Source organism: Stegodyphus dumicola, chromosome X2 (assembly GCF_044657685.1).
Source record: "Stegodyphus dumicola isolate Sdum_Otavi_A_Nest chromosome X2, ASM4465768v1".
NCBI lineage: Eukaryota > Metazoa > Arthropoda > Arachnida > Araneae > Eresidae > Stegodyphus > Stegodyphus dumicola.
Window position 1 is genome coordinate 116,019,525 of NC_140781.1, and position 23,451 is coordinate 116,042,975.

The 23,451-nt window shown below is 33.4% G+C and overlaps 1 protein-coding gene across 2 annotated transcripts in view; it reads left to right on the forward strand.

Moving 5' to 3' along the window:
• Positions 1-23,451, forward strand: part of LOC118197358 (regulating synaptic membrane exocytosis protein 2-like) — a 376,040-nt gene that overhangs the window by 292,408 nt on the left and 60,181 nt on the right. The window contains exons 6-7 of one of the 2 annotated variants that reach the window (XM_085808856.1): positions 1,636-1,759; positions 1,882-1,949. In XM_085808856.1, the coding sequence (XP_085664982.1) occupies positions 1,636-1,759; positions 1,882-1,949 (192 nt within the window). Of the gene's footprint in view, positions 1-1,635; positions 1,760-1,869; positions 1,950-23,451 lie in introns of both variants that reach the window. The other variant, XM_085808855.1, reaches the window with a different exon arrangement.

Here is a 23,451-nt window from a genome sequence, read left to right on the forward strand (position 1 = left end):
GGAATAGATTTAGAATAGAAAGAATCTCTCATGCAACAGCAATTAGTAGAAAGTTTTTTACATTTTCCAATGAATAATCTCATAAATTGCTTGGTTAAAAAAACATGAACTACTATGTTTTTTTTCTCCATTTATTGATATTTGAATAAATTATAATTTTTTTTTCATGAGCTTTGAAGTCTCGAAGTAAAAATAATACAGCTTTTAACACACATTCTAAGATTTCATTTAAATGAGAGCACGATTTCAAATGTAAAGAAAAAGAAAATTTCGAAAAGTAATTAGAAGGAATGCGAGAGCTTAAAAAGAATAAATATATTTTAATAAAATTTTAGATCTTTGAAGCAAATTTATTACAACAATGATTATAAAATACATATGGAATAAGTAAAACAACATATAATTAATCAATATTTTTAAAACACAATGAAAAAAAGACTATAAACAGTCATGATTAATTAAACGTAATAAAAGGAAATAAAAAAGAAATAATAAAAACGTATTCCTACTTTTTAAGGAAAGTAAATTTCTAAATGATTTATTTATGCGGAAGAGCAAATAATAATCTTTCTTTTTTGTATCACAGGTCACGAAACATTTCCGTAGGGAAGTAAATACATTTATTTTTTTATTTTGTCTCTAGCTACATTCTGGTGTTTTCGATTTGTCAATTAGAGGGAATGGGTGGAATGATAAAATTTCCATTTAAAAATCTGATTAATCATCTAACGCTATATTTTATGTTATGCAGAATTCTTTGTAGTCAATTACGTGATATTTTATGTTATGCAAAATTCTTTGTAGTCAATTACGTGATATTTTATGTTATGCAAAATTTTATGTAGTCAATGTGCCGCCGAACATTTTTTCAAGTCAAGCAGCATTGATGAGACAGGCAAAATACTCAACTGCTTATTTGAGAAGCATTGCGCCAAGAACGTAATACATGATAAGAAAGAAGATTTTTGAATAAAATGTTTAGTCATTAGGTTATTTTGTAGAAGGAGACATGAAAAATGAGCAATGCCTTCGCCGAGACTCGAACCTGGACCTCTCGAATACGCGTCGAATGTGCTACTATTACATCACGAAGGCAGACTGAAAGGAGAAAGAATATACCTTATAAATATTAAGGCAATATTCGTTTTGAAAGAGTTGTAAAATAGATTAACCCCTAGAATTAAATTAAACTTTTTAATGTATTCTTACCAGACCTTTAATAAAGATTAAAGCTCCTATTTTACAGTAATTTTAAGGAAATCATAGCTAAAGTGTTAAGAGTCCCTTCTTGTTAGGCAAAAAAAAATTATTCTTACTTAGATTCTCTGACCTAGTTTTAAATCTGAAACGGAAATTTCAAACTAAAAACCTAAAGGCAAAACTATATAAGCTAATTATTTCAGACTCAAGCAGCATATTAAGAAAAACATTTTATTGCCGATACTGAGGAATAACGAAGTTTCTAAGCCTGCCAAAATCTTTTTAAAAGAATAAAAGATATTGGGAGTTGTATGAAAAAGATTAAACAATTGACTATTATTCAAAAATGGTTACATAAAAATTTACCTGTACAATAATTTTTGATAACTGCCATCTTGATCTCGTTGGAAACTTTACCTTTTATTTCTTACGAAGGTGACGAAGTATTAGAATGGAATGGAAGGAGTCTTCAGAATAAAACATATGAAGAAGTGTACGACATTATTGCGGAATCCAGACAAGAGCCTCAAATTGAACTTATTGTTACTCGTCCAATAAGGTGAATTTTGTTATGCATTCCTTTTTCTTACAATTTTTTGAAGCGAAGTAAATAAAATTTTACTAGGAGATATGTATTTTTAAGTATTTCATAACCTTTTCTCTCGTAAGGGACCTTAACAGAGTTGACAGGGACCAGCCTTTGAGACGCCATACACACATTGGGACGCCCTCCACTATGGCTGACAGAGGTAATGTATGAATCTTAAATTAATTTTGTTAAATATTAATAGAAGTTTTGTATGCTTTCTCCAGGTAAGTTGGCTCAGTAATTAGAGCACTTAGCAAACAGAATGTTTCCGATAATAAGCCTATGTTCTCAAATCCTGGTGCTTCCTGATAGTTTCGGTCTACTTGAAGTTATTATATTATAACATCTCGTATTCTTAGCGACCATAAAATAAACAGACGTTAACAGACTGTGTAAGGAATTATCTTGAAGTCTTAAATACGGTCTTACGTACGCCAGTCTGGAGTGTAAAGAACCCTTTATTGACTCAATATTATTTACAGATGGCACCGACTCGAGCTTACAAGAAGCCAACAACTCAAAAGGCTTCACTAAAAAGATAACAAATAACTTGGAATAGAATTAAGTTAGAATAACGGCTTTTCACAGATTACTTAACGCGCAGGCAGGATCTGACTTGTAAAAGTCTGCGTAAACAAGCCCAATGGCTATAAGTGCTCAATGCCACAGAACTCTAATTGCAAGTAATCAAAAATAACAACGGGCCCTTCAGACAGCCAGAACACGCTCTAAAATAATCTTCCGAAACTTTTCCTTAACTACTAACTTCTTTCTACTTCATTTGAACACACGCGCGTGAACTCCTTGCATTCCGGCAAAAAAGCGTGAGTTGAAAGCGACAGTAACAGGAAGGGCTGCATCAAAACAAAATTAACTGCTGAGAAACTTAAATAAGTCCCCACAATGTTTTGCCATGAACCATTATGCTTCAACTACTTGAGTTTCTTAACTAACTCAAACTGTACTTGTCACGAATATGCATGAAATTATTAGAGCATTCAAAAATGCAAAAATTCAGTATTACGGTGGCTCATCTGTGAAGCAGTTCTTAAGATGGCTCAAATTCGAAGCTACCATTTTTCAGTTTACAGCAGTTTAGAAGCTGCATGTAATATGTTTGCTGCTCGCACCGTCACATTTTCATACTATAATTCATTTCGTTTCCTAAGATCTTCGCATTTGCGAAACTCATCTGTCTTGTAGCTCACCAGCGGCCGAGTGGTAAAGTCGCTGAACACTGGTAGTTCGGTCCGAGGTTCGAATCCCCCACGAACGGGCTGGCTGCATGGGTGTTTTAGTGGTTTTCCCCATGTGTAACGTGTATAGGAGCCAGTCTCCCTTAGAAAGTCCTCCACGAAGGCATCCCTCCCCTTAGGCAGATAGCCCTCGAGGCTTTGCAATAATCACACACACACACACACACACATCTGTCTTGTATACTAAAATATTGAAAGTAAATTTAGGAACTTCTTTCTCAGTCCTTTATTACTTAAATTACTAATTTAATTGAAGTCTAGTGTATTCTGAAGTAAGCAGTTAATATTGAAATCAAATTCATAAAATAATTCATGACTCGTGAAATATGCAAAATAAATGTTTATCTAATTAATGTTTAATTGTATTGCAAATCCGTATCTCCGGTGCAAATGATAACTCTTTGTAGTTCTTTAAGCAAGTGCAGGCCGTTATGTGCTCATATGCAAAATGATTTAGAATATGACTCAATATAAGTTTTGCAATCTTCTGAAAATCAGATCTGCCTATGCAGTTGTTCTATTAAATTGAAAATCTATGAAAATGTTTTTTAAACCATGTTTAAAGTCAGGAAAAAGGTTTAATGAAACTTTAATTTTTAGGAAACCGAGTGTTTCTATTGCACTCTAGACCAGTGATCTGGAACTGGCAGCCCCAGAATGCATTTCAATTATGTATTTTTTGCAAGTACGGGTTACAAAGATATCAATATTTAGTTATTTAAATCCGAGTTTACATTATTTTCATCACCATTAATTACGAGCAAGAATAATACCGTAGAAAATTTATAAATGAAGTTAATTAATTCACAGTGATATAAATCTTATTCAAAGATTTGAAGATCCAGATTTTATTAATTTTTTTTCATACTTATCAAAAATTAAATAAGCTCGGTTATGACATTTTGCACTAAGAATAATCGCTTTATTTGGGAATACATTTATATGAGAGTAGTTTTTTTTTCACGGTTTAAAATTAATAAGAACCCGATTGGTCGATGAGCATCTATAATCCGTGATGAAAATAATTTCTAGCAATTTTTTCCAAGGCTACAATATTTATAAAAATCGCCATCGAGTGTTAAACTATAGCAAAAGAAGTTCATAACTGTTTACATACAAACCTATGTGTTTTTATCTGTGCGTCGAAGAAATATTTAATAAATAAGAGAAAAAGACTATGTCGTCATTATTTATTCTCACGTTTTGTCCCACTCGGCATATTATCTCTGAAAATTTAAAAATTTTATTTATTTATTTATTTTTAGTGTAAATTAAAGTACTTTCTTTAAGGATTAATTAAACATGCTAGAATTGTTTAAAAGAAACATCAGTCTAAGAATTTAATATTCAGTAATCGATGTATTTGAACTGCAAAATATAACCAACAAAAGTATCTTACAGATACCAAACTTTAGATTTCAAACAGAAAATAAATATAAATTTGATTTTTTTCCATTCCAATGTTATTATTATTCTTTGTATATGTATTGATAAATATTTAATCAGAAAGTTTTAAATTTATTTAAAGTATTTTTGTTTTGTTACTAAAATATTTTATTTAAAAATAAATAAATAACAATAGTAAAAATTCTACCCTGTGAGCTGTTTTTAGATCGTGCACTCTGTACACATACTATCTGAGTTTGCTACCACTACTCTAGACGACTATAAAATTTATAAAATACATCTAGTAGCAGTTTAGCTATTTATATCTCTTGCTTAGTCCAGGCTAAATATATTTTACTATTATTGATTTAAATTCAGTATTTTAAAAATATAATACAATAAAATAGGTACTTTTTAAGAAGCTGTTAAATAAATTTAAATGAATATTTATCACAAATTATATGTGAAATTAATTACGATTACGTGCGAAATTAATTACTCATTCCATGTGCCATTTCCGTTGCCGCAAGAGATTCTTATCTATAAAGGTGAACTAAATAAATCTGCTATCATTGCATCATTTCCCTTTCCATGCAAACAATTTTTATGGTACAGTATGCTACATAATTTCAGTCAATTATTTTATGATATGCACGCTTTGTACCCTTTTCCTTATAGTTTTTATTCTTGAGAATGAGTTTTGATAAGTTCCTGAGAATGTGTCTCGTGCACTAAACTTTTGAGAAAGAGTATTTTATTTCCTTTCAGTTTAAGTGTAAACGTTTAACTATATATAATTCGTCTTGTAATAAGAGACGATAAACAATAAAGACTTATACTTACATTGAAGTAAGTAAAGTCAACAGAAGCAGGGCAACTAAATTATGTAGATATTTCCAATAACTAAATGAGCCGTGGTTCTATAGTTAGTTTATATAATTCGAGCTCTAAGTAATTTCTTTGATCATTAAAATTACTGGAATGAAACATGTAAGCTGCTTTACGTTGTAAAGGTTTCAAATTTGATATTTTATAAGTATTTTGCTTTTCAGGAAGCAATCTTAGACAAAGCAACAAAACAAATCAAGTAACAAACATTAAGCTCCATCAGAGGTTCGTTGTGATACAAATTTCGTAATTACCAAGTACGGAACTTTTGCCTATGAAAACTCTTAACTCCGAAATTTATAACTTCCAAACAGAATTTCGTGATACATTTTGCCCTCAACTTCAGGCAAGTATTTTCGGGCTGCAAGAGAGTTTCCGAGGTTTTCCCTATATAGAACGTGGGTGCGAGACAGTTTTTCTTAAAAAGATTTTTAACAAGGCATTCCTCTCTTTAGAGAGACAGCCCTCGTTTGCCTTGCCACAATCAAATAAACGAAACCAAACATCATAGTAAGTCACACCAACGTAACCAAGCAAATCATTCTTGTCTCATCGTATGAACAAAATATCCACTGCCAGCAATTAGCTCTGGAGAGCTCAGAAGGTTACAAATTAGAGGAATACGACCGATCCATCTCATCTAAACGTAGACCTTATGATCTTGTTTGGGTCGCCTCTTAAGTTCACCACAAAATAAGGAATCTAACCACAAAAACAAACTCAAGCACAATCACAACATTAAAACACAAACTATATACATACAATCAAGTAAAAAACAAGGACATATATAATTAAAAAATCACACGGCATAAAATTAGAATCTCAATAAGTCAAAATGAATAAAATTATAAGTAAAAAAAGACGTAGAAGGTAGGAAAAAAAGCTTAGAAGGTACGAGCAAGACTGTGCACATATCAGTTAAGTTCTAGATTGAAACTCCAGTTCTAGCTCTGGTCTTTGCAATGCCCCTGACCACAGATGAATCCTCCGAAACGGAGGGCTTTCGTTAACCGTTATCACATTTAGTAGAATACATACTTCTTCAAGTCGAAAGGGAGGTATGACAGCACATGTAGAAGCCTTGACGTCAACAGATCATGTCAAGAGGTCAGACTGAGTTGAATTTCGTAATTTCATCTTTCAACAGAAAAATATGCATTCCTAGTTGCCTTTTGTTAGCACACTGGATAAAAACAGCTTTCCGTGAATGTGTAGTCTTGGGTCCAACTCCCAGCTTAAGCTTAGGTCTTTACATTTGCACAGGCTTAAATACGAATCCTTTGCATTGACTATATATATGAATGGGGTCGTCCTCTCCAAGCAAAAAATATGCGAACGTGAACATCCTGACGGTCAAGCCACATTGCAGCTATCAACTAACATACTCTCTTCTGTAGAACCTGTCCTACCGGCCATAATTAGTTGCTTTAAGTGCCACTGCCAGTTTTTACTTTCACAGAGATAATGATTTACAATATAATTAAACATCAATTAGCTTAACATTTATTTATTCATTGATTTTATTTCAAACTAGAGAAAATGTTTAAAATGAAAATTGCGCTGCTACAATGAATTTGATACACTAATTCATAGTCAGCTAATTGCTTCAACATGCATGCAGAAATCTGGTCGGCATCAGTTAGATAGCTGAAGGTTTAGATCAACGCTGTTTCTATTAATGACTTTTTCGACTAACTACAGATCGCTGATTCTGCTTTCCTCTAAACAGGATCTCAAAGCTTTTAACAAGAGCTCATAACCACAATTGTTGACTATAGCTCATAACAACCTAACTTCAGCGATGAGCTTTTCAGCCAAGAGAGTCGGCAATTCAATAAAAGTCTAAACTGAAATTATGAAACCGCAGTATTTAACTTCATTTACACAAGACTTAAATTTCTATAAACTTTTGGTCTGAGCAAACTGCTGTGACTAGAGTCAAAAAAGAGATAAGACAGTATGACAATAACTTAAAATTTAAATATTTGTAAAATTAAAATACAATGGAACTTCGATTAACTTTCTATAACATGGATAACAAACTATACAAGGATAATTAAAAATCTTCTTACCACTATTACCAAGAATGGACAGTCTATAATTAAAATCCATGTTTAGCATATTACATTGCATTATAAGGACACAAAATCAAGAGTTATAATTGAAAATTGGCCCAATGACAGTTCCTTAGGTTGATTGCTATTATGCATAGTTAAAATATAACATTTTAAGCGAATTCAAAACCGTATGTTGCTGCAATACGATACATACATCAAATATCTTTATTTTCTTAAACAGCTTTCAATTTCCAACTTAATTGGCAGTAAATCGCGATACTATATTTTTTGCCTTATGGCATGGTCACAAGGCGCATGTAAAAATTATATACACAATTCATACAATACAAAAATTATTAGTCATTTCAGATACTGCGTACCTAAAATAACATCACACGGTTAAAGTAACAAAGTATTTGAATGCACATAAATAAAAATAATAAATAAATGTGCAAGCCTACGTCAATTGCATAAGCAGATCATAAATCATATATTTCCAGCAAAAAAAAAATCTGTAAATATTCAATCAGCAGAGTACTGCAATTATGATTTTAAAGCATCTCTCATTTTTCTTTGATATAAATACTCTGTGCGACTTTTTCGTCAATTTGCTGTAGATCATTATCTGTAAAAGCAAGAACTACGTAACGTCTGTCACCTAATGTTGATTGAATTCATTGGATTTCAAAAGTATGATTGCAACTTATTTCTTATTTTCTTTATCTTCACTTACGCAATCTTTCCCAGATTATTCTCTAGTTCGTCGACATTTCACTTCGAAGAATTCCCTAAGTCTATCCAATTCCAGCAGTACTATTTTTTTCCTGTCAATGACATGACCACTTTAATCCTGTCATGATTTAATGTCACTTGATTCATTTTTTTAATATTTTTTTAATAATTTTTAGTGATCAAAATATCATCCCAATGAAAAAATGGAGGCCCACTAGCGACCAAGTAGTAAAGTCTTAGAAAGCTGGTAGTTCGGTCCGAGTTTCGAATCCCGCGAACGGGCTGGCTGCATGGGCGTTTTCCTGTTTTTTCCTATGTGTAACGCGTCAATACGAGCAAGTTCCCCTAGAAAGGCCTCCACGAAGGCATCTCTCCCTTCCGTGTAGTGCCTTGACGTAACACGTAAGTAATAATAATAATGAAGACGAATGAAATGCTATGAAAACAAGGTTTAAAATAGGCCCGTATAGCAAATCTCGTTAATAATTTCTCTTCAAATGTAACTCTTCATGAGATTCAAAATGCCATGCCACTCAGGAAATCAAAACAGTATTTTAACCTTTTATTCTAAATACAGTTGCTCACTAGTAAGTGGATAAGATCAGTAAACTTTGCTCATTTTACCCAGATTCAGATTCTGAAGAAAGAACTGTCTAGGTTACTTTTCCTTTGGTTAACCTAAATACTAGCCATCGCCTCTCAAAAATTACTCATCGAATAGAACTCTACCCTTAGTTAGACAGATCTAGCGTGTTTTTCCATAATCCACTCTGAATAAGGCGGAAAAACAACTATATTTTGTGACGAGTTGTGACCTATTTTGATTTCTTTAAATTTATTTTTAATCGTTGCCTGTGGTTGACTTATTTTGTGCACCAAACTGGCTCAATTACTGACGGATCATAAAAGTAACGGTTAAATGAATGTTAACCAGAGGATCAAGTTTCCTCTATAATTATCACAAAACAGTCATGGTCATGCATGCCATCATTAAGTGGGAAATGCCGGGAGCCAATAACAGACTACTACTAGATTGGTGAATACAAGCAATGAGTTTGTTGATTAGGAATGTGCTTGGATACAGATCCCAGTCGAAATCTAGATCTACAAATTTCATTGAAATGCACTTTAAGCTGATTCAAATGTTCTGGAATATTTTTATTCTTTGAAAAAGGATTCTGCATCTGTCGCCCTCGAAATCAGTTTTTTTTTTTTTTATCAAATCAGCATTTGTCTAAAATTGAATTTTGCCTAAATTCTTATTATTGTTTTAACTTTTTCAGCACAACTAGATCCAAAATTTATTGACGGCTCTTTCTGCAGTATATAAATCTACCAAGATAAAAAACAATATTCACATTCTTCTGTCTGAAATCTTTAATTAAATTTTAATTCCTTTCTCAGTTTTTCAGATTTTCAAAATTTAACATTTTTTCGTTCTTTATGTGGTCGGTCTTTCTATGAGTTTTGAATTATTGCATTAATAACTCTCACTTATTAACACAATAATTCAAAACTCATAGGACAAACTTTACAGAGTTGCAGAACCCTCACAACGAATATTTTTGTGCAGATATGTATAGGAGTAACTGAGGCTTTGAGACACAAACAAAAGAAATCAGACACGAACGGAAACGTAAATTGTTTGCTTACAGCATCGTTTCTTTAGATCAATGTCTACAATAATTTCTCAAAAGTGTGTCTACCTATAGTAAAAGTATATGCTTGCCAGCTTTGGATGGAATGATTGGCTTGTACTGTTACCTATATAGGGCAGTAGATGGTTTGCCGTCCCTCAAGATCACGCATATGTGGACGCCATTTGCGACTGTTTTATTGATGGGAGATTTTTATGAATGTTCCGAGCAAGCAGACCTGTGTCTAATGTACGAAGTGGAAAAATGGGAACAGCAGAAGCAACGCTGAAGATGTATCAGGAAAGTTTAAATGGGTGCCTGAAAAGACGCATGCCAGACCACAAAATGTTTGAGTGGTTACACCAGCAACTTTGCAAAAGTAATTCGTTTGAAATCAGAAAGGAAGAAACGGCTCGGCCGAACGCTGTACGATATCCAGACGTGAATGAATTCATCTTGAACCTTGTGGGAGACAGACCCGTTATTACTATTGCACGAACTTGTGTAATAGTAACAAATGGTCTATTAGAACCTAATAGCACGTCATTTGTAGGTATGAGTCAAACCGTCGTTTAAAGAGTGTTAAATGAAGAACGATTGCATCTATTCCATTTTCGGTGAATTCAAGCTTTGAAAACAGAAGTATATCCTCAGTACATGAAATTCTTCTGCGCGGTTTTTTTCTTTTTTTCCTATCAAAGGGAGTCTTACAGCCGAACTTCCCACCTCATGTGCTATTCACGGAGGAAGCAATATTTACACACGAATGTGTTTTCATTGCACCCAGTTGACGTGTTTGGTCAACCTCAAACGCGCATACTATACGCCATATGCGTTCCAAGAACGATTCCCTGTGAATGTATGGCGAATGTTCTGAAAGTTTTCTCCCGACTGGCCTACTTCTACTACCAAACCGAGTAACCGAATCGATGGCAGATGTTATCTTATATTTCTAGAAGTTTCATGACAACGATTTTAAAAATGTTCTGATTGCCGTTTTCAATCGACTGGACGTGGTGTATCAGTCCATTGGCCCTCTCGATCGCCCGATTTATCATGCCTAGATTACTTTTTACGGGACATCTGAAAACCCTCGTTTACGATAATCTAGTTTAAGTCGTTAAGGACGCATGGATAGAGTACTCGTTGGTGGACCCGTTGGTGAGCAATTATTGTAAACATTTTTGTAAAGAAGCATTGTCGGAGATACTTTAAGTAAACTATTCATGTTTCCTTTCATGTCGTGTTTCTTATGTTTGTGCCGCAAATGTCACTTACAGTCTTACATTCCTTCATAAAAATGTATGTTGTAGTGTGTTCCACCATTCTTTAAAGTTTATTCCATGAGTTCTGAATCACTCTGTATATAAAATATGAACAATAATAAATATCTAACATGTACTTATACACATGTGTGATGACCTTTTTAATTCATTATTTTTTAATGCTGTTGCGTTTAGTAAAATAAGGTAGTAGCAATTGCATCATGAGATTCCTTAATCCAATCCCAAACCAGTTCGTTGGTTCTTTTTCAAGAAAATCTGAAAGCTCATGGTTCTTTTGTTTAAATCCAAGATTAACTTCAGTACATGGTGCTTTTCTATGTTATTGCTTCTGATTCTGATCGAAAGCTGTTCCTGGTGAAAATTTTTCGGCACAGTTCTTTGCAAGTTTTTGGCTGTTTAAATTGAATAATTTCATTTAAGAAGCATTCCTTTCTCTAAATACCTGAACTTTTTTTCAAATTCTTCAATTCTACATAATGCTTTTAGCTGAGTTTTTATACTGTCTAAATTGATAAAGCCATTCGATATTGTTTTGTTTTTAGTAATAAGCTAAATGTTTTAGAGATTAGGTGTCTGCCTTGTCCTGAAAACAAGTGAAAGGGAAACAAAATAGTGCATGTTACATTACACCGAATTCTTGCATTATAAGGGGTGTTTCTGCAAAGCACTTATTATTTCTTTGCATGCTTAAGCTTGCAATTTGAACGTTACTGTAAAGAAATTCGTTTGTTCTTTCCCCATTCTTAGAAAGGTCTTTCTCTGGTTCCCTGGTAAGCTAAGTCATTTGCTACCGCAAACTGCACACTTTTCTTCTATTTCTATGTGCTCCACGAAGTATCTACTGAACTTTTACATTGCTTTATTAAAAATTTAACATGTGTCTTCTTTATCCATTGATATAAAACTTTCTTTAAATTTACGTACTATGTAGAATAGTTGTACACTTGTTGAATACTTCGGTGGCAATCTTCGAAAATATTTCGGGATAAATGTTTTAGGCACCTTCCCGTAGATTCTTCAGTTTAGTCAGTATTTTAAAGTGGAATAAAAAGTAATTGGTCGGTGCCAAATCTGATTAATAAGGTTAGTGGCATAACGCAACCATTTGCTTCTGTTTCAAAAACGATTGGGCAACATTTTCTTTCAAGTTCTCATGGCGCATGTTGGTACTACAGAAACCAATCATCAGATTCTACTAGATCTTATGTACATACAACTTTTCATAGCTATCAGCCTCAGTTACTGTGAACTGTTTTCATTCAGCATTTATTGAATCTTTTCAGTATTATCATAACAGATTAAGAGACAACCCTTGTTGGGATCATTTGCCACGTCTCCTCTACTATCATCAAAGAATCTTTAATGCCAAAGGAAAACACCGACACAAGAAAAAGCTTCATTGCCAAGGCAGTTTTTAACGTTTCAACGGTTTTTAAACTCATTGTGTATGTGTTTTTAAATTAGTTCGGTGTTTTTTCACAGCACTAGTTTAAAAACACCTCATTTAGTTCACTATATTGCACCAAAACGGAAACTTATTCCAGTAAATACTCAGCGCATGTGACATTACGTAATACACGCATCAAACGACAAACGGGAGCCTGTGACTTTCTGTGACTTCCCTTCTTATTTAATCCTAACACTGAAGTGTTCGAGTAACTGAAGTAAAAATTTGCGAACAGCAGCTTTTCTACATTCGTTGCATTTATTAATTAATTAATTAATTTACGCTCATCAGATTATAAATTTTATTAGTATGAAGTTAAATTGATTTAGCTGCCATTCCATATACAACGACAGGACTCCAGTTATCCGTATTAAAATTATTCGGATTGCTCATTCTTCCTTCAAGGTCGTTTAAAATTAAGCTTGACATTAATTTACTTACATATTTTTAATTTTTTGCTGATTTAAGCGATACAAAAAGATAATACATTGAGTTTTAAATGCATTTAATTAATTTAAAGGAATGTAGATAATAATTTAAGTGAATGCTTATTGTCTTATAGTAAAAAGTAATTTATTCAAAACCAATAAACATGTCATACAGTATCGTCTTATTAATCCAATAGGATGTCAAAACATATCAATAACATGTCACTACATATCATTTGACAAATATGTAGCTTATAAGCAGAATCTTCAAAGCTGCTCATTTTTGGGTACGCTATGTTTTTCCTTATTTTGTGTAATACTTTATTAGATGTCATTTTTACCCTAAATGTTATACCTGTTAACTGCATAATTATTGCTAAATTTAAGCAGAACAAAAAATAAATGAAATAAAATAATAACCTTCCTGACTTGATTTGCATTGAATATGTATTTGGCCAAAAAACATTCTATTGTCCGAATGGATAAGTCTTAACTATGTCCGACAACTAGAATTTTACTCTATCAATACCTCAAAGAACGCAACAAAACTGTTAAAGCGCAACCATTTTACTAACCTTAAATTCTGTGGAACTCCATTTTTTATCCGAACTGCCGACACCCTCCAAAGAATTTAGATGATGCTTTAATAGAGCTTTCACTGGAAGAAATTGAATTGTTCTTATGATTCCTTTGAACCAATTCTCCAGCTTTAGGAGATGGTATTTAATTTGCTCTAACAATAGAAAAATCGCTTCATAATATCAGTACAAAAGGAGTTTAACTATAGACATCCATTAAAATTATTTAATTCATATGTTGATATTGGTAGAATTTCTCTCCCTCTAAAGTTGATAAAGCTTTTAAAATTAAATTTCTATTTTTGGCTTAATCCGGGGCCTTAAAAACAGGGTAGTTACAGGCTTTATTTCTGAAAATATTTATTCTAGAAATTTATTTCCATTTGCAAAGTTTCTGAAAATAATAATGTCAATTTTGTGAGAACAGTTTCAACATTATTGGTGGAAACGTTTCAGTGCCTTATCTTAAAGTGTAAAGTTCCAGGATACGTTCATCAATACTTTTATTGAATGAATTAAAGCTTAAAAAGAAGTTCTAATTTATACAATGCGGAATAATTTAATACTGAATAATTAATAATAAATTAATAATAATGCGGAATAATTAATAATGAAACAGCAAATGCGAATTTTATACAATGCGGAATAATTAATAATGAAACAGCAAATGCGAATTTTATACAATGCGAAATAATTCAATATATTTATTTATACAATGCGGAATAATTGCTCGCCAAAAGGTGCAAATGTTATTTTTACAAACGATTCCTAAGTTTACTAAAAATGATGCTGAGTTTTATCTGCTGAATTCAAGGTAAAATAAGCTGTGACAGTTAATTAATTTTGAAATATCAACTGCGAATTTTACACATAATGATACGCATCAAAGCATAACGAATACTTTATTAATTGGAATTGTTCCATCTTTATCATTTAACAAATCAAATCAGATTTTTGAATTTATAGAATCCTGCCCCCACAGTAGTTCAATTGTTCTCACAAAATCATCTTTATAATTTTGAGAAATTTTTCATTTAGAAATACATTAGTATTTTAGTAAAGAAAGCCTACAGCTTCCGTTCCCGATAACTTAAAAAAAATCAGTAATACTATTCACATTATCATCTCATTTGCTGCAGTGATCGTTATAGTGGATAGCACGCTGACTGCCGTTTCGATGCTGCCCGGGTTCGAATATCGGAAAAGACTTTTGTAAATGCATAGAGTCTGTGCAACATGAAAGCATCTAAAATACTAACAAGCCGAAAACCTATCGTGTGGTTTAGTAGAAGGCAAAGAAGGGTGGGAGACTCTCAAATTCGTCCGCCGAAGTGTTCTTCATTTTAAATCAGAGCGAACTCTACAATTAGACAGACAGTGAGGTGGGATTATATCTCAACAACCAATGATGGAATTCTGGTGCTCCGCTCACTTCTTCCTGTCCTACATAGAATATAGAAGAATGCATAATGCATATTCTACATTATGCATTCTATATTTTATGTACATAACATCAAAATTTCTGCTAATATTTATATGAAATTCTCTCAATGTGTGTCAAGTATATGCCAAAATTAATTCAAAATAATGTATATATCAAAATCAAATTTTTATTGTAATATTATTAAATTTAAATAAACATGTTCCCCTTGAGTAAGCAATAAAGCTAAAAGTCTTCATGGCGGCACAAGCTGCTACCATTGTGGTCTCCTGTCTCCTGTCCTGCCATCTCATTATCCTTGTATTACACAATCATCCGTATTAGATATATTTCCAATTTATAAGTTATTTTCTCCTCTTTCGTTGATAAAATTTATTAATGCATAAATTTGGCCCCAAAATATCGTCTATCAGATTTGAACTGTCAAGTAATTAATTGCCCTTTGTGTCACTGTTATTTAACGCACATCAGTCAAATCGAACGGACTTTGCAATTTTGCATCAAAGAACACGAGTCTTAAGTTACAGTTATTTTAATTTCTTAGCAATTCAATTTCAGATTTTTGCCTGTCCTGTTTCTCCTTGGGTTCCATCCTAATAATTCGTTCATTTCAGAAAGTAACGCAAAATTCTGTTCCTCTAAAGTACAATTTAAATATTGTGGCTCTTTAATTGCAGTTTAATGCTGAATCTTAACGAGCTTAGTTCCTGTTTAAAAAAGCGCTTACTGATTTTGGAGCGCGCTTTGGGGTTGCTTGTCGACTGTGTAAAATCCTTGCGGGGATTATGAGGAAGTTTAACTTTGAGAGCTAAAAGCCGTCCAGATGTCTAACTAACTTAATTGTTAGAATTCTAATTGTTAGCGGCAAGATTAAATAAACGTTAACTTATAATTGATTATATTGGGTTTTAACTTCTTTATTCTTGTGCTGACGATAACTTGCCCTGACACTTACATAGACCGTTATACAGACCATTAGGTCATATTAAACTCGTGCAGTTTTTAAAAAATAAGAACCATTTAAGGTAAAATTTAGCCCAGAAATAAAAAGGGTTTAACTGTGATAACGTTTCAAAGAAAATTTCACATTCAAAATTTAAAATCACCTTAAAAATCTTTTTTGCCTTTAATTATTTTTTTTCTGTTTCCTTGCCAATAATCTTTTATATGTATAATCATAAAGCTAATATTCTTGAAGTTAAGGGAGATTTCATGAAATTTTAAATAATGAACTTAATTAGAAATTTTAGTTCTTGTAGCAGAGATAGTCTGTAGATAATATTCCTGCAATTCTAAGATATTAAGTTTAAGTCCACATGGATGTTTACAAAGTAGAGGCTGTATTGCATAATTTCATGAACTCTTAGTAGGAAACGAAGCGTTAGCTAATTGCTTTCAGAAATGATTTCTAGACATTAAAAAACGGGCTTTAAATCTAAGTAGCAGCACTTGAAATATTTCAAATTCATGGCCATTGATCACCAGATTCCTTTTGCAATAACATGTAAAGGACATATAATTCTTCTGGCTGAGCGGTTGAAAGTTTCGTAGAAATTTCGCATTAAGCTTCTGACCTAGAACATTAAACAGGTCGTGAAAGGGTGTTCAGCTAACATCTTACTTGCTGCGACGTATACCAAGTATCTTATTAAAATTTTCAACTCATCTAAATGAGAATAACCGTTTATATAAATCAGCAAACTCATCTCTAGAAAAAGCTTCTGTAAATTACTTTTCAGCCACCTGTGTTATAATTGTTCTTTAGCTCGATAGTTACATTTACGAATATTATGTCTAATTAAATCCCCGTCGGAATATTTTATCTACATAAATTACTCATATTCGAATCAACGAAAAGGAATATTTTGCCCAAAATGGAAAGAAAGTATTCTATCTTTAACCATCGATCAGCGTAACGTATAATTAAAAAGAGACAGAAACAGCATTTCACTTTATCAAAACAGTTGAAGTAACTAACCCAATAATTAAAAACCGACTTTCTTTTTTTTAGTTTCAAAATGAGGCATTAATTCAGCCATCATTTCCCATACTTTTAACGGGACCAAACTTTAATACAAAGCATAAGATCTGGGACACAAAACTTTTAAGAGCCTCGAAAAGTAGAAAGAAAGGTTGTTGTTTTGACTAATCTCACTTGTCTAACCTCATCAGAACAAGCCCAGAACATGTATCGTAGCAAGAAGAAAAAGAATACGTCTGTCTTTGACAAGGTCCTTAAGCAGCATATAGGTGACAGTACGATTTTGTCCAGTGCCACCCCAATTTTTAGAGAGAGCACCGCCCGGGATAGGTCGGAGAGTTTACCACTTCTCTTTCCCTACCACCAAACCACACGAGAGAACTTTTGGCTCATCATATGTCTAGGATGCCTCCATGTCACAAAGACATTATTACATTTACATGGGCGGCAGAAAGAAAAGATAAACTGACTAGTTGCGTTGAGTAAATATAGGGTTAGCCCTAAACGAAACAGAGACCTAGATTAAATGCTTATAAATCAAAAAGTGCTTGCTTTTTATCCGGAAAAATTTAGTATCGTTTCATGAAAGAAGCCTTTAAGTTTACAACCGCCTATTTTTTGCTTGTTTTCATAACATTGTAATATTCTAGGTATTTTGGAAATCCTTGACGACTAAAATATTTAAGAACTGTGAAGCGACTTATCGTAGAGTTCTTGTAAGCAAATGACCAAGGTCCTAGGAAGGATTAATTTACTCTTTATTCCAAATCAAACTAAATGAACAGATAGCCCCTTCTTGGGCTTACAGTAAGCTTCCACTTGGGCTTTTAACTCAAAATAGAAAGTAAGAAACTAATCTAATACTAACTAAAATAAAACCAGCCGAAGCTGCACATAATTAAGTAACAGAATTGGCCCTTATTTAAAATCACCGGCGGATACTACCAGGCACGTAACAATACAGCCGAATAGCAGTAAGATTATACTAGCAGCAACAACGTGGCCGAAAGGCAGACATGCGCTTCTAAGCTCTTCTAGTGAAATGATCGATACTTTAGATTAAATACTTGTTTCAACCTCATTTACATAAAACGAAATCCTAAAACCTCATTCTGGCAGGGAACGTAGTTGGAAAACGAGAAGGTAAATGAAAGGTATGTCCAAAAATGAAAATAACGATCAGAAAATTAAACTAAACTCCTACAACATAAACATCATACGAGAGATCTTGACGACAAACAAATACACGGGCTGTTAACTAAGTAGATAAGCTTTTTATGATCTTAGATAAACAAGTTTTTTTTTACTTTAGTGCGGCATCATCTTGAAATAGTATGGGCAAAAGTCTGCCTTGGTATTGGATTGGCCTTTCAACGGCCCAGAACATGGCTCTGGTATGATGGCTATAGAAATCCGGATTAACAGTGATTACTTCATGTGGGAATACATCAGTAACAGAGGTTTTCTTCCTCCATTTCCTAGAACTTTGGATAATCTGATTGGATTGGATTGGATTATTTAATTATGGCAAAGCATACGAGGGCTATCTGCCTAAAGGGAGGGATGCCTTCGTGGAAGACTTTCTAAGGAAACCTGGCTCGTATACACGTTACACATGGGCAAAAACCACGAAAACGCCCATGCAGCCAGCCCGTTCGCGGGATTCGAACCTCGGACCGAACTACCAGTGTTCAGCGTCTTTACCGCTCGGCCGCTGGTGGGCCTTGGATAATCTGAAACAACGCATCACAACAGTTGCTACAAAGGTCATAACATAATAAGAAATGTTTGGGAAGAATAGAACTATCACATTGATATGAGACGTCTTATAAAATCCTTACGGGAGAGTTACTCAGACAATTCGTAACTTAGCCAAGTAAATTCCAGAACATATTCTTCTAATGGTGTAGATCTTTCATTCGTGGTATTGAAACTCTTGTCTTTATAAAACTTCTAAAATGTGTATTTGTTTTAGGCTAACCTTTTATTGTATGAATTCAAAGCATCAAACTAAATTTCAGCTAAATCTATGAATCATATAACTATGATATAACATCGTGGGTAAATAATGTTCGGTACCTCTTTTGTGTGTAGGTACAAAACAAGTTAAATTAGACAAACTCAACATTAAATTTTAATTCAAGAATAGGCAAATTTTTGCGTTGTGTGATAATCTTAAAAAAACCCGGTGATGATAGCTGGTAAAAATCATGGAAAGTGAATAAAAACAAACCAATAAAAAAAACAAATTTTAACTTTTAAATAACTCAGAATTTATTTTTATGTAAACTAAATATGATTGGACAATTATAATTTATAAACACCACAAATCTCCCGGGTGAAAGGGATCCAACATTCAAAGAAAGAAGAAAGTAAGTTTGTACCAAGGCGATTTAGCAGTTCATTTCAACAATTTCAGTTTAGCATACGAATTATTCAATACACATTTTAAATATAAACGGATGATTATGTAATTTCTTTAAAATAACATAATATTGCACTTTTGTTTTATTATCCAATTCCTTTAAAATTATCAAAATATAAAGTAAATATTGCGCATTTGTTTTATTTTCCAATTCTCTTAAAATTATCAAATATTCACCAAGAATAAATTAACATTTTTTTGCGTTGTTTCCTTTATCCTCCATAAAGCTAATAATACCGTGGCAATTAAGTTAACATAAATTTTATTAAATTTCATTACCATGTACTACTGAACTGAACCAGGGATGCGAGCACGCTTCTAAAACCGGAATTTAAAAGAATATATAATTTTCCTACCGCACTATTGCAATCAATTTAGATAATTAAATTCCTTCCGAAACCTGAATAATTTAACTTTCCTCTTCTTTCTTAACCTTAACTTATTTTTCCTTTAATTAAAAAAAAATATTGACATCGAAATGTCATAATTGCACATTAACCCAAAAGGAAAGAACTTATCTGTCTGCATTAATCCTTGAATCCGGACACTGCTGCACGTACTGTGGGACCGGGAACCTAAGAGAAGGTTCAGATGAAAAACGATGGAAAAACAACTGCCAAAATCATTCGGCTGGAAGCAGGAAACACATCAGCCTTAGGCGCGGATGGATCCCGAGTCTGAAATTCCTTTTCCTTTTAAAAGACGAACTGCACAGTTGGCTCCGCACGTTGTAGAAACGGTAATGCTCATCATCAGACACTAGTCGTAGAACTTAGGATCAAAATGTGAAATCAGTCCTCAATATGATATGCTGGGGAGAAACTTGGCTAGGAGAACCACTATATTATTATTCAGAGGCTCTCAGCCCTTCAAGGGAGGAAACAGTAGATTACGTATACCGGTATCGTTGGTAAAGATGTCCAGGCGAAGAGAGCCATCGCAAATGGTCCATGGAGGACGCCCTCAGGCTTAAGAAATCGTTGCTTTTAAGAAATACTGTAGAAACTGCATATTTATCCCGACCATGAAAAGTTTCGTGAATATTGCATCAATCAGTTATGGCGGAAAGTTAATGAAGAAAACCGACTATGAAAAATCAAGCAGCATCTTCATGCTAATGCCCGAGGGAGCAACAAAATTTTTGCCCCTCTTCACTGCTACGAAGTTACTGTACAGCAGATTCAGGAGCAAGAGAGCGAAAATAGCCTGCACGCATTTTTTAATCTGAATGGACACCACATGCCGGAGAAATCACTAATGTTGGGGAAAACCTCACTCAAAAAGCGCCAAGAAGAAAATAGTAGAAAAAATTTCACTTTTTCTCTCAGAAGTTCATACAAGTTCTGGCAACTCCCTCCCCTTCTCGCCAAACCCCCAAAGAATGTAGAAATCTTTTTATCGCACGCAAAGTTTCCCATCCAAGTCAAGAAACAAAAATGGGAGCTTGTAATTGTAACGACACGTAGTCCTCAAAAATGACTATTTTAACACTCGAAAGAATCTAACCGGATTTACAAAAATTTAGATAATTAATCAGGCGTAACTTAATTCCTATTGCACCTATCTTAACGAAAGTAGGCTCACATGAAAGATATAAAGCTTAAGCAGATTATGTTTCATATATAAATGATCATATTAAGTAATTTTAAACCTCAATATTACGTAGAAAATTCGACCAGTTACCAAATGTCTCATTCGCGTTGGCTGAGAAATTGAGTGAGAAACAGAGTTAAACTTATAAAACCCTCAATTAGTAGAAGGAACAATTATTCTCCTATTAGATAAAACAAGCGTTGTGTAGTATAAATTTGGAATAATTGAGAAATTAATTAGACTACTTAAATTCACTATACAACAATAATCATGTAACTATAACACAAATCGTGAATCGTTGTAGCAACATTCTCGTTCCATTCTGTTGTTTTTAAGAGAATAAGTAATTTTTTCAGTGCCAGTGCTTTTTATTCTTACTATAAATAATGACCTAATACTAAAATTCAGGCATAAGCAGATTTAAATTTACAGAGGGACAGGATAACGTCTGTGATTTGGCTCTTTCTCAAGAGTGATTCTTCAACAGTATCATCCTAAAGCTCTATGACTAAATGTTTTCTCGTAGTACTCAAGATGAAGGAGAAGCAGACGCTAGAAATCCTCCTAGAAGATTCTACCAAGCTATGTTAGTCTGATTTCAGCTGTTGCAAGGACGTTTCTATCAGTTATGCTCTTTGTCAGTAGTTTCAGATGGGGATGAAAAAAAGGAATGGTATAATTACATTTTACTGAATTACTGTCATAATAAAATTTTATTGTCATAGAAATTCGATTTGTCGGCTTCAAAGATAGTGAGAATGGTTCTAAACATTTATGGAGTTACAATTCAAGGTCGCTTGTTTGTTAACGTTATCTAAAATCAGTTAAAGATGACATTAGTCGACTTTTACGAAAGCCATGGTATCATTTGTGAACGAGAGTTGCGCAGTTAATGCAGAATAATTTAAATATGTCAACACGTTACTCTTGAAATAATTTTACTCGCGACCTTTTTCCTTTCTGCATTGCAAAGTCTCGGCTCTTCTACGGGCATTGATGCTTTAATAAAAAATCCAGTTGGAGATTTTGCGCCATACCATGTACTGATGGATTTCCCTGTCCCGAAATATGTTTTATTGCTAAACCTTAAACTGCAGCTAAAACAACCCGACTGTCCACATTCAAATATAAGTGACCGAGCTTATAAAGAAATTACCTTCGGACTCTTAGTTCTTCTTTGGCAGAGTGGTGGGGGGGGAGTGTTTGTTTATTTGGATACTGGAAATCACAAAAGTTTTTCTGCCTAAGGTAAAGGAGACCTTGCTTTACATGCCAGAAAAAGCATAAATTCACCCGTGTAAACCCAGACCAATCGCCGGGCTTCAAATTCGCACTAAATTATCAATGTTCAATGGGCCTTTTTTGAAAGACTGCTCTAATGTCACGCAGAAACAAAGAACTCGTAGCAAACACTTCATTGAACAAAATGCAAATATTTTGAATGAATATGAGGTTAAACAATTAGCCTACTTCTTTATTTTTGTTTAGTCCTGAAACATTCTAGTACTGTATTTTTATGTCTTATATCTCCAAATCTCTTGCTAATGTTAGAACTCCTCAAGTTGCTCGTCATTTATGCCTGTGATTTCTATGACACTTACACCAGAAGGTCCCAAACTTCGAGCCTTGGTGTCTAGGATTGCCGTCGCTACCTCGCAGGGCTGGTGTATTTTCATCAAAGAGGAACTTGGCATACACGATTATATAACCGGATTATCGATTTGTTGATACTATGGTGGAAAATACCATCAATAAAGCACAAACTAGTTTCAAAATACACCTATCATAGATCTAACTTTCCTAATATTTTCAAGGAGATAATACCAAAAAATTTGTATGAATTCAGGGCCATTCCATAGCCCAAACTTCAATTGAATTTACTTCTATAGAACGAAGTCTTATCGAGTTATGGTAATATCTATAACTAGTTAACTGTTGGCTTTCAGTAAACGATGAATATTCGCTATTTCAGTAGTAAAATTAAAGGACTCTTAATTCTGTCTGAGACGTCAAATGTTTCTGTAAAGTTATATTGGGGGGGTCTGAATAAACAAATGTGGAGCTAGAAATAGTTTGACTGTGTCCAAGTTGATTTCAAAATGAGATGCACAGTATATAACACACATATTTGTTCCGCTAATTGAGATTTATTTAGTGATACGTTTATTCAGGATAAATATTTATTTTAATACATTTTACATAAACTGTTTGTAAATCAGAAATAAGTGTTCCATTTATTTTCTTTTTAATTTAATTAATCGAACAGCATCAATTTAATCAATCTAACTGTTAGTTAGTCTTATGTTTTGCCTAAGGACACCGCGAACCGAGGAAATTTGAGAATCATTGGCTTAAACTACAGCACGAATGAAAGTTGTTGAAAGCCGATAGAACTCTCAGCTCTTGAAGCAGATGAAAGCTAATAAGTGAATCCTCTCTTTGCAATGCACTTTCAAACAACGGGTTTTACATTTTTTAATGAACGACAACACAGCCTCAAATCTAACTTCCTTTAATAATTTAAAAA